A 12,645-nucleotide genomic window follows, 5' to 3' on the forward strand; every position below is an offset into this window, starting at 1 on the left:
CATCCAAACCTCAAAAGCGCATGACAACCTCTGCTTCCCTCTGCGAAGGGCCTACCTTGTACCTTTACTTTTTGCCCTTGAAAGAGTCATGGTGATCTACACCAATTCCTTATTTCGCCTTTATCTTGGCTAACATCACATGCTAGGGAAAGATCTATATTCATATGTCAACTTGGAAGTAAGTATTCATGAACTATTATTGTTGACATTACCCTTGAGGTAAGTGGTTGGGAGGCGAAACTATAAGCCCCTATCTTTCTCTGTGTCCAGCTGAAACTTTGATCTCATGAGTACCACGTGAGTTGTAGCAATTGTAGAGAACGAAAAGATGATTGAGTATGTGGATTTGCTTTACAAGCTCTTATTTGACTCTTTCCGATGTTGTGATAAATTGCAATTGCTTCAATGACTAAAGGCTATCGGTTGTTAATTCTCAGTAAGGTTCTTGATCCATGCTTTACTTTGTGAAGGAATTGTCACTTTAGCATAAGAGATGATACGATGGTATTTCTATTCTGACAATCATCATGATGCCTGCATGTTCGTATCTTGTTTTGTCGACATCTCTCTCTCTCTAAACATGTGGGCATGTCTATTGATCTCGGCTTTTGCTTGAGGACAAGCGAGGTCTAAGCTTGGGGGAGTTGATACGTACATTTTGCATCATGCTTTCATGTTGATATTTATCGCTTTTGGGGCTGTTATTACACTTCACGGTACAATACTTATGCCTTTTCTCTCTTATTTTGCAAAGTTTACATGAAGAGGGAGAATGCCGACAGCTGGAATTCTGGCCTGAAAAAGGAGCAAGTTTGAGATACCTATTCTGTGCGACTCCAAAAGCCATGAAAATCAACAAGGATTTTTTTTGGGGGATTTATAAAAAATACTGGGCCGAAGAAGTACGGGAGGGGCGCCAGCAGGAGGCCAAAAGCCTGCTAGGCGCGGGCCCCCCTGGCCGCGCCTAGGGGGCTTGTGGGCTCCCACTTGGCCCTCTGGCTCTCCTCTTTTGCTACAAGAAGGGTTCCGTCCCGGAAAAAATCAGGAGGAGGCTTTTCGGAGGGTTCGCCGCCGCCACAAGGCGGAACTTGAGCAGAACCAATCTAGAGCTCCGGCAGGACGATCCTGCCGGGGAAACTTCCCTCTCGGAGGGGGAAATCATCGCCATCGTCATCACTAACACTCCTGTCATCGGAGGGGACCCGTCACCATCAACATCTTCATCAGCACCATCTCATCTCCAAACCCTAGTTCATCACTTGTAACCAATCTCTGTCTCGCGACTCCGATTGGTACTTGTAAGGTTGCTAGTAGTGTTAATTACTCTTAGTAGTTGATGCTAGTTGGATTACTTGGTGGAAGAGTTTATGTTCAGATCTTTGATGCTACTCATTACCTCTCTGGTCATGAATATGATTATGCTTTTTGAGTAGTTACTTTTGTTCCTGAGAATATGGGATAAGTCTTGCTATAATTAGTCATGTGAATTTGGTATTCGTTCGATAATTTGATGTGTTGTATGTTGTTTTTCCTCTAGTGGTGTTATGTCAACGTCAACTACATAACACTTCACCATTATTTGGGCCTAGAGGAAGGCATTGGGAAGTAGTAAGTAGATGATGGGTTGCTAGAGTGACAGAAGCTTAAACCCTAGTTTATGTGTTGCTTCGTAAGGGGCTCATTTGGATCCACTAGTTTAATGCTAGGGTTAGACTTTGTCTTAATTCTTCTTTCGTAGTTGCGGATGCTTGCGAGAGGGGTTAATTATAAGTGGGATTCTTGTCCAAGTAAGGGCAGTACCCAAGCGCCGGTCCACCCACATATCAAACTATGAAAGTAGCGAACGCGAATCATATGAACATGATGAAAACTAGCTTGACAGAAATTCCCATGTGTCCTCGGGAGCGTTTTACCTCCTATAAGAGTTTGTCGAGGCTTGTCCGTTGCTACAAAAGGGATTGGGCCACTTTGCTGCACCGTGGTTACTTTTGTTACTTACTACTTGCTACGAATCATCTTGTCACACAACTACTTGTTACCGATAATTTCAGTGCTTGCAGATTTTACCTTGCTGAAAACCACTTGTCAGATCCTTCTGCTCCTCGTTGGGTTCGACACTCTTACTTATCGAAAGGATTACGATAGATCCCCTATACTTGTGGGTCATCACGATACGAGTCCAGAAGAGAAGGTTGGGCAAGGATCAAAATTTCACGATCACATCACTCGCGCATGATGGCCTACCGATTGAACCCAAGCAGACCAAGGACGCATTTTCTGCCCAGTGCAGAGCTATTTTCAAGGACAACATCCCGGTCGGCATCAAGCAATGGAATAAGCCTAAGGGCGACGACGTCCCTGAAGGTGATTATGTCACCGATAGACAGAAAGATGATCCTTAGACCGCGCTAAAGGAAAATTCCACCCTACCGCCAGAGGAGGATCCGAATAAGCTAGTTAAAGAGACACTGGTCAAGGTGTGTGCTCTTAAGAAGATGGCAGATCTATTCAGGAGGTGGAAGAAAGAGTTGAAATCAAAGTTTGTCGACAAAGGGAAGACTCCAGAATTCGTCAGCCGATTTGAGAAGATGAGAGATCACTGGCCCGCATTTGTGGCCTACAAGACATCGGACAAGAGTAATAAAATGTAAGAGACAAACAAGAACAATGCTGCAAAGAAGCAGTATCACCAACACACGGGGTCAGGTGGCTACCTCAAAGGTCATCCGTTGTGGGACAAAGCTGAGAATGACCTGATTGCTAAAGGGGTCCAACCACAGACATGGAACTGGCCCGACCGTTCAAGGAATTGGTTCTTCGGGATTGGGGGAACTTTGGACCGTGAAACAGGGAAGTGTCGTTGGATGGACGAGCAACTTGCAACACCCATCAACAAGCTTCAGAAGTGTATCACCGCAGCGCAGGAAGGGACGTTCTTTCCCGACAGAGAGAAGGACGAGCTGACTGAGGCCCTAGAGAATGCTGAGCACCCTGGACGAACACGAGGCACACCAGGCTCCGTTCCGTGGAAGGTTGGGTTTCCCGACGCAGCCGGTTACAGAAGCCAAGAGAGAAAGAGAAAAGGGGAGCTGAGCGACATGCAGAAGATCAATGCAAGACTACAAATAATAGAGGAACTTTAGAGCCAGCGAGTTGCCGACCAACCATCTCAGCGGCACGAAACTACCCCAGAAGTTACCCTGCCATCTCAGCAGAGAAGCAGCGTGGCTTCCACGGAGCTCGTTCAGCCTGACTTCATGGCTCCTAGCTACCCCGTGGATACTACCACGAAGTCTCAGCCTTGCGATCTTTTGACGAAATGCCGGAACCTCACATTCAAGGCTGCTATCGGCTTTGTTGCACCTCCTCAACCCAACGGAACTTTTCACTGCCTTCCGATTCCACGTGGCTTTGCTGTTGTGATGGTGGATGAAGTAAAGGAGGGATTTGAGCAGCTCGAGCTTGACCACCCTACAGGTGAAGGGGAGCATAAGTTGGTTCATGATGTGAGGAGTACATGCCTATGGCCAAAGGAGTACATCAAGCTTCCAAACTGGACGCCTCCTCCTCCTCCTCCTCCTCTGGCGAGTGATCAGGGCACTCCTCATCCTCCTCCGGTGAGTGATCAGGGCACTCCGGCTCCTCCGACGCGTGAGGGCACTCTGCCTCCTTCTTCGACTCCTCCTCCGGCGTGTGAGGGCACTACGCCTCCTTCTTCGACTCCTCCTCTGGCGCGTCGGAGCAGTCCGCCTCCTTCTTCAGCTCCTCCTCCGGCGCGTCGGAGCACTCTGCCTCCTTCTTCGGCTCCTCCTGCAGCGTGACGGAGCAGTCCTCCACCTTTAGCTCCTCATCAGGTGCGTCATAGCAGTCCTCCTCCTTCGGCTCCTCCTTAGGCATGTCGGAGCAGTCCTCCTCCTTCTGCTCCTCCTCGGGCGCGTCGGAGCAGTCTGCCTCCTCCGCAACGGCTGAAGACAGACGTCGTCGCCACTCCGACGAAAATTACACAAGTAAGAAAGATGTCGCCTCCTCCTCCTTCTCTCAAGCGGAAGACAGACTCCGTCGCCGCTCTAGCGGCTAGCAGTGATGCAAGGTTAGCAAAACGAAGAAGTGGGAAAACAATTCCCTAGCTCGGCCAACAGAAGAAGCAATCGTGCCCCCCGCTTAAGGTGTCTGGCGATATCGTCGTTGCTAATGATTCGGGGTTGCTCCCCAGTACCAATCCTGGTGATTACATGAAGTAGCATCTACAGCTAGGTATGGCCTGCACCCCTCCAGAAAACCCTTTTGACATGCTTTGAAGCACACAAACACCCTTCTAAAGCACTCCTTATACAACTTCTTGTTGTTTATCTTGTACTCAACTTTGTGCTTGTCAATTTCCACAATACTGCCTGATGATGCCCTCTCTACTTCAGCTTTCAAGCTATATAGCACCTGAAAGCTATCACCATACTTTCCATACAATTTGTCAAGTGCAATCTCCTTACCATGGTAGCATCTGTCATATGGCACCTCTACACCATATTTCTCTAACAACCTGGTTTGAATTTCCTTAGGACCAATTCCTAGATTTGCTCTGATCCATGACACAGAAGCATATGCTATCCATCTTCTTTTTGCAGCTCTCAAACTCCGAGATCTATTCACACTAGGACATGTATGCTGATATGTGTTGACTTTAATCTGAAACAAACCAAAAAAATAATGAGATTAGTAATGAAAAAGCAAATAACTAAAAATAAACTAAAACAAAAAGGGAAAATACCTGAAACAATGTGCTATTCCTCATTAAAGAGGCATGCAGTCTCCACTTGCATCTCTCATAAGCACATTTGACAGTAAACCCTGTTGGATCACTTTTCACATTGAGGAACTCAATTTCAGACTTGATTGAGAAGCTTGAAACTGCATTTCTGCAGTAAACAGCACTAGGAAAGACCACACCTTTAGCAATACATGGATTTTCCCTGTCATACATCTTTACAGGTATGTCCTCTTCTGCATCTTCAAAAACTCCCATCTCAACATCCTCTTGCTTCTCATCTTCATCTACATCCGAAAATTCTGCTGGAATGTACTCTTTATCTACTGCATCTTCTTCATCATTATTGTGCTGGACATATCGAGGATATAGAACCTCATCCTCCACACCAGGTGCATCAGGCAATGCCTCCTCCACAACAGGATCAAGTGGCTTCTTTTGGTGTTCTTGGCTTTCATTGACACTTGCAGTTGCATTAGCAGTTGGTGTTCTAGGAGCACTTGGTGTTCTACTTCTAGCCCTAGTTCTAGATGCATATGGCCTGGAACTAGATGGTTTAACACATCTCTGACCTCTAGTTCTTTGTATAACTGTGATTTCCAAATTGCATGACATTGTTGCTGCATTACTTGCAAACATCAAACCTAACTCTGCATCACACATGGACCCAATAAAGTTTGGAACTATCCCAGTATCTGATCTCCACTGCATCAAACAATCCCCATGGATATTGGGCACAAATAGCAGCCCTAAAATTAGTATATGAACTAGTGCAGTCCACAACTAAAGGAAATGAGGATCCACAGTCTTTTCCTTTTGTACCACCAGAAACTAGAATAGTGGTCTCCATTCTAACTCAAAGAAAGAAAGCTGTTGTTGGATCATCCTATCATATAACACACAATCTCTAGTGAGAAAAGGTACAAACTCTAGGCTAAACCCTAAATCCAAGCAAATCAGGTCCAATACTAACCCTAAGGGAATTTGCCGACCATCTCCGCCCCAGCTTGTCGCCGTTGGTGCAGATCCTGCACCGCTCCTCGACACTGCTATAGATCCACCACAAGGCTTCCCCTTGTCGCCGTTGGTGTCGCCCTTGTCGCCGTTGGTGCTGCCCTTGTCGTTGTTGGTGCCTTCTCCGCTCTCTCCACTCTCCCCCATCACCTTGCGCAATGGATCTTTTTGCCGCAATTTAGGGTTCGTGAGAGGGAAAGAGAGAGAGCACGGGGAATGATAGAGCGTGAGCAGAGTATGAGCGTGGTGAGCACGGGGGCAAGACAGAGTGGGGAATGAGAGAGAACGGGGCAAGCGGTGTCCAAATTAACGCGTCGTTTGCGGTCAAACGGCGCTGACTGGACGGAACCGTGCTGAAAGGGCAAAACCGCAAGAAGAGGGAGGTGAGCTGGGCAAGACCGCGTGTTTTCAAAAATTAGGGGCAAATCAGTCGAGGGGGACACAACTAAGGGCACAGATACAATTGCCCCTTTATCTTTCCCAGGCTCATTTGCAAGGCCCCTGTCGAGTCTTTCTCGAATACCCCCTCTGTGCGAGGAAGGGATCTGGATGAAGGAGTTCATCACCGACCTAGGAGTGATTCCCAATGCGTCGGGCCCGATGACACTCTTCTGTGACAACACTGGAGCTATTGCCATAGCCAAGGAGCCCGGGTTTGACAGGAAAACCAATCACATCAAGCGCCACTTCAACTCCATCCGTGATTACATTCAGGAAGGAGATATAGATATTTGTAAAGTACATATGGATCTGAATGTCGTAGATCCATTGACTAAACCTCTTCCACGAGCGAAACATGATCAACACCAGAATGCTATGGGTGTTCGTTTCATCACAATGTAACTATATTATTGACTCTAGTGCAAGTGGGAGGCTGTTAGAAATATGCCCTAGAGGCAATAATAAAGTGGTTATTATTATATTTCCTTGTTCATGATAATTGTCTATTATTGATGCTATAATTGTATTAACTGAAAACAGTAATACATGTGTGAATATATATATATATATATATATATATATCACAATGTGTCCCTAGTGAGCCTCTAGTTCGCTAGCTCGTTGATCAATAGATGATCATGGTTTCCTGATCATGGACATTGGATGTCTTTGATAACGGGATCACATCATTAGGAGAATGATGTGATGGACAAGACCCAATCCTAAGCATAGCACAAGATCGTGTAGTTTGTCTTCTAAAGCTTTTCTAATGTCAAGTATCATTTCCTTAGACCATGAGATTGTGCAACTCCCGGATACCATAGGAATGCTTTGGGTTCATCAAATGTCACAACGTAACTGGGTGGCTATAAAGGTGTACTACGGGTATCTCTGAATGTGTTTGTTGGGTTGGCACGAGACGAGACTGGGATTTGTCACTCTGTGTGACGGAAAGGTATCTCTGGGCCCACTCGGTAATACATCATCCTATTGAGCTCAATGTGACTAAGGAGTTAGTCAGAGGATCATGTGTTACATAACGAGTAAAGAGACTTGTCGGTAACGAGATTGAACAAGGTATGGGGATACCAACTATCAAATCTCGGGCAAGTTATATACCGGTAGACAAAGGGAGTTGTATAGGGATTGACTGAATCCTTGACATCGTGGTTCATCCGATGAGATCATCGTGGAACATGTGGGAGCCAACATGGATATCCATACCACGATGTTGGTTATTGACCAGAGAGGTGTCTCGGTCATGTCTGCATGCTTCCCGAACCCGTAGGGTCTACACACTTAAGGTTCGATGACGCTAGGGTTATAGGGAAATAGTGTACGTGGTTATCGAAGGTTGTTCGGAGTCCCGGATGAGATCCCGGACGTCACGAGGAGTTCTGGAATAGTCCGGAGGTAAAGATTTATATATAGGAAATGAGAAATTGGTCACCGGAAGTGTTTTGGGTGACGGTAATGTACCGGGACCATCGGAAGGGTTCCGAGGGGTCCACCGGGAAGGGCCACCAGCCCCAAAGGGCAATATGGGCCGAAAATGGATGGGAACCAACCCCTATGTGGGCTGGTGCGCCACCCACCTAAGGCCCAAGGCGCAAGAAGGAAGAGAGGGGCCAACCCTAAGCATGGGGGCTTGCCTTGGGTGGCAAGCCACCTTAGGGAGAAGCCCTCTCCACCCTGGCCGCCCGCGCCTCCCTCCCATCTAAGGGGCTTCCGCACCACCTAGGGGAACCCTAGGGGTTGCGCACCCTCCTCCTCCTCCCCCTATATATATGTGAGGTTTTGGGGCTGCTAGACACACAAGTTTCATCCTCTCTTGGCGCAACCCTACCTCTCCTCCTCCTCGTCCTCCATAGTACTTAGCAAAGCTCTGTCGAAGTACCACGCAGATCCACTGTCACCACGCCGTCGTGCTGCCAGAGCTCTCCCTCAACCTCTCCTCCCTCCTTGCTGGTTCAAGGCGTTGGAGACGTCACCGAGCTACACGTGTGTTGAACGCGGAGGCGCCGTTGTTCGGCGCTTAGATCGGAATCCACCGTGATTTGAATCGCTACGAGTACGACTCCGTCAACCGCGTTCTAGCAACGCTTTCGCTTAGCGATCTTCAAAGGTACGAAGATGCTCTACCCCATTACTCGTTGCTGGTTTCTCCTAGATAGATCCTTGTGTGACGTAGGAAAATTTTCGAAATTACTACGTTCCCCAACACTCCCCCCTCGTCAGATCGCGGTCCCTTCCATAGCCATATGCATTGCTATCACCCTCTCTGGCATCAGAACCGCGTCCAGTACCCGGATATCTGCCAGTTCCTCTTCCCCTCCTCGGGGCAAGAATGAAAGGACCTCATTCAAGCTTGGATATGTCATGTTCCCCTGTGCCACACTCCTCATGCCAATGTCCCAATTTTTCACATGCATAGCAGGAATTTGGAAGCTTTTTGTACTTTACTTGGAAAAATTATGTCTTACCCCCCCCCCTTTGAGAAGCTCACAAAGCGAGTAAGCTTCTTGTTGACGTCCAACTTCACTCGAACCCTAATAAACTGTCCCATGCAGCCATTAGGGAGCTTAATCGGAACCTCCTAAACTTCCCCAATTCTCTATGCCATATTCTGCATGAACCCTTCGTTCCTCAGCACTCCATCAGGAAGTTTGTGAATATGCGTCCAAGTTTCGATCTGATCAAGTGTGATGCTTTCTGGGCTGGAGAACCCATCATACTCCGCAATTATCAGCGCTGATCCGCGGAAGTCCCACGGACCTTGATGGATCGCTTTGTTCCAATCAACTAGGCAATTAAATTGTATGGAGAATGAGTTAGGGTTTACCCTCCTCCAGACCACATCTCGTGTCGGGTTCCAGGCACCCCTCATATCGTCAATTAGGACTCCTTGGCTAAAGCTCTTCTCCGTTAGTACGTGTGCGAGGGCGAGCCACTTCAGCTGGTCCCCTGGATCATCAACTTCGTCTTCCCACACCAAATTGTCCAACTCATCTTCCTCCGGATGCAAGCGCTCCAGAAGCTTACTCGGATCTATCTTCGCATTACCCTGGGAAACTCCAGCACTCGAAGACACCGCCATGGATCGGCAACACGAGAGCCCCAAGCAAGGAGATACAGTCTCCCGATCGCGAAGGCAATCAGAAAGAGATAAAAAAACCAACTTGTGGCGACGGGCACCCGAGGACTTCAAAACCCTAAAAGAATAGGGGACTTCTTAGACGCCGGGTCTGCTTAGTTGCGCGGCGGGCGGTCTCCTCGCGTGTGGCATCAGACGCGTAGTCTGGTCAGCCGCGCCGCTGCATCATCGCCATCAGACGCGTAGACTGGTCAGTCGCGCCGCTGCCCTCTATTCGGTGCACATGTCGTGTTAATTGCCCATCATGTGAACAATTTCTTTTAGTAGGTTTTTTCTTAGTAGCGTAGCTATACTCATGATAACTGAAATTCTCTTCCCACCAACCAGCAAACGAGACAGCCGTGAATTAAAGCATATTTTCCTCTGTACGAACGCTAAATACCGGCACGTACCGGCCGTGCAACCCCCCTCCTTTCGCGGGCACAAAGGCTTCTACAACCTGTGCCGCAGTCACACGCTGCTTTACGGATCGAGCGCACGTCTCACGAGGCTCCACCTACCTACCCGTCCCCCAACCACCTCGCATCTACGGATTTCCGAGGGTGTCTGTCTGTCCATCAAGCTGCCCAGACGGCCTGTATAATAAAGCGCACATTCGATCGCCACCTTCTCAGTTTCCCAGCGCGCGCGTAGCCTAGCCACCCGTGCATATCTATTCTCTCCAAATCTCAAAGCGTCCGTACGTCGCGCGCGAGCAGATGGGCGGCGCTCTCGTTCCTCTCCTCGTCTCCGTGGTACTACTCGTCGTGGCGGCGGCGCGTGCCCCGGCGGCCTCCGCGGCGCCGCGGGCATTCTTCGTCTTCGGCGACTCCCTCGTCGACAACGGCAACAACAACTACCTCCTCACGACGGCGCGCGCCGACGCGCCGCCCTACGGCATCGACTTCCCATCGCACCGCCCCACCGGCCGCTTCTCCAACGGCCTCAACATCCCCGACATCATCAGTAAAATACAATACACCCCATGCCTCATTTCCTTGTTGAACTCCAACTGGAGTACGTAACAACATGCCACGTGACGCTGCCATTTGATATTTCGATTGCTTCAGGTGAGCACCTCGGGGCGGAGCCTGCGTTGCCGTACCTGAGCCCGGAGCTCCGGGGGGCGAAGCTGCTCGTCGGCGCCAACTTCGCGTCGGCCGGCGTTGGGATCCTCAACGACACGGGAGTGCAGTTTGTACGTGCTCTACGAGAGATATGAATAATGCTCAGCTCAGCGCGCCCTCACATTTCCCTGACAGATTAGCATGCATTTGACGGCTTATGTATGATGGCATGTGCATGACGGATGGAGCAGGTGAATATAATTAGGATCGGAGATCAGCTGCGTTACTTCGGGGAGTACCAGCGCAAGCTGAGGGCATTCGCCGGCGAGGAGCAGGCGGCGAGGCTTGTCAGCGGGGCTCTCGTGCTCATCACATTGGGAGGCAACGACTTCGTCAACAACTACTACCTGGTGCCCATGTCCATGCGGTCTCGCCAGTACGCGCTCCCGGACTACGTCCGCTACATCGTCTCGGAGTACAGGAAAATCCTTGCGGTAAGTCCCGTGCAGTTACTTACTTTACAGTTAAAATGTTGTTTCATATTAATTCGTGCACAATGCACTAAGTACTACTCTATAAGTTAAGAATTACTAGAAAGTACGTTTAAGTGAGTGTGTTGCTTAACTGCAAACTGACATGCGCAGCAGCAGTAGCTACTGTATGTGTACTACGAGTAGTATCTAGCACCAAGACAGATGGGATAAAAAACGCAAGTGCTAACTGTCATGACACATATGATAGAGTGACAGACCGACAGATTTGGTACTATTTTGATTTGTGCACATTGCAATACAAAAAAAAAAATGTTGCTCCAGCTGCAACCTAACATGGCAGATTTTGTGCACGCTGCGGTAGAGTTATGACCGAAATGAAGCAAGAAGGAAGACCTCTACATAAATGGACGCCAGATTGACTCTACAGTTCCAACGATCGAGTACTGTTCGTGAAATAAGTTTGAGCACATGACAAAACATAGACCAGCCAGGCTGCAGCAGTTCATGACCCACCAGTCAAAGTCAACCGGTCATAACTCTACCGTGTACACCCGCACATGCGGCATGAAACCTCTCTCGTGTACACCCACACACACGCCTTTTGCCCCAAGCTGTAAAGACAAGCATAAATGGAGCCAGCAAAGGGTATTACCATACGTGCAGGGTAAAGACAGCCGTATACACATGGCGACCCATGGCAGTTGCAGCATTCACTCCTGGCGCGCTGCAGCACGTACGATGCATGTGCGGTGCAGTGCAGCAGCTTCTCGAATCCACTTCACCCGCCTTCCATGCCATACCAAGACTCCAAGAGTGACATACGCGCCGATGGACGAGCTGACACCGCGTGACTTACTGTACTTGACACCGTGGCCCGTGCAGAGGTTGTACGAGCTTGGGGCGCGTCGCGTGATCGTAACGGGGACGGGGCCGCTGGGGTGCGTGCCGGCGGAGCTGGCGCAGCACAGCGGCAACGGCGAGTGCGCGGCGGAGCTGAACCGCGCCGTGGACCTCTTCAACCCGCAGCTGGTGGACATGGTGCGCGGCCTCAACCGCGACGCCGGCGCCGACGTCTTCGTCTCCGCCAACACCTACCGCGCCAACTTCGACTACCTCGCCAGCCCGCAGAGCTACGGTACGTGCGTGCTTGCTTGCGTTGCAGCCGGCCAGAGCGACGGTCGAACGCTGCCGTGTGATCGTTGTCAACAAACTACAGTAGTAATAGGTTCTTGCGGTGTTGCGTGCGTGCAGGGTTCACGGACGTGAAGGTGGCGTGCTGTGGGCAGGGGCCGTACAACGGGATCGGGCTGTGCACGGCGGCGTCCAACGTGTGCGCCAACCGGGAGGTGTACGCGTTCTGGGACGCCTTCCACCCGACGGAGCGGGCCAACCGCATCATCGTCGCCCAGTTCATGCATGGGTCCACCGACTACATGCACCCCATGAACCTCAGCACCATACTCGCCATGGACCAGGAGGGTCCTCTTTAGCTAACTGGTTACCACTGCTATCCAGACCAGTGCTGCTCTCTCGGTCAACACAACAACAGCTTAGCTTGTGTGGACTGTCGTGGCATTTCATCTCACTCCTCAGCTTGGAGTACTATTGTTTTATTTTATTTTGAGTTGGTACTATTAATCCTCCTCATCCATCGATGTCACTTGTGCTTGGCCAGAAATAGTTTGCTCGTAACGGCAGGTATGTGCGTTCATAGCTCATAAGAGTGGGTGTACT

At 49.5% G+C, this 12,645-nt stretch overlaps 1 protein-coding gene across 1 annotated transcript; it reads left to right on the plus strand.

Annotated features, from left to right (window-relative positions):
• Positions 1–9,987: 9,987 nt before the first annotated feature.
• On the plus strand, positions 9,988–12,608 carry LOC123406001 (GDSL esterase/lipase At5g33370-like). The gene is made up of 5 exons (XM_045099504.1): positions 9,988–10,316; positions 10,421–10,548; positions 10,669–10,911; positions 11,794–12,046; positions 12,163–12,608. The coding sequence occupies exons 1-5, from the start codon at positions 10,070–10,072 to the stop codon at positions 12,399–12,401; spliced, it is 1,110 nt and encodes a 369-aa protein (XP_044955439.1). The 5' UTR covers positions 9,988–10,069; the 3' UTR covers positions 12,402–12,608.
• The last annotated feature ends 37 nt before the right edge of the window (positions 12,609–12,645 follow it).

This window comes from Hordeum vulgare, chromosome 6H (assembly GCF_904849725.1).
Source record: "Hordeum vulgare subsp. vulgare chromosome 6H, MorexV3_pseudomolecules_assembly, whole genome shotgun sequence".
Taxonomy (NCBI): Eukaryota; Viridiplantae; Streptophyta; class Magnoliopsida; order Poales; family Poaceae; genus Hordeum; species Hordeum vulgare.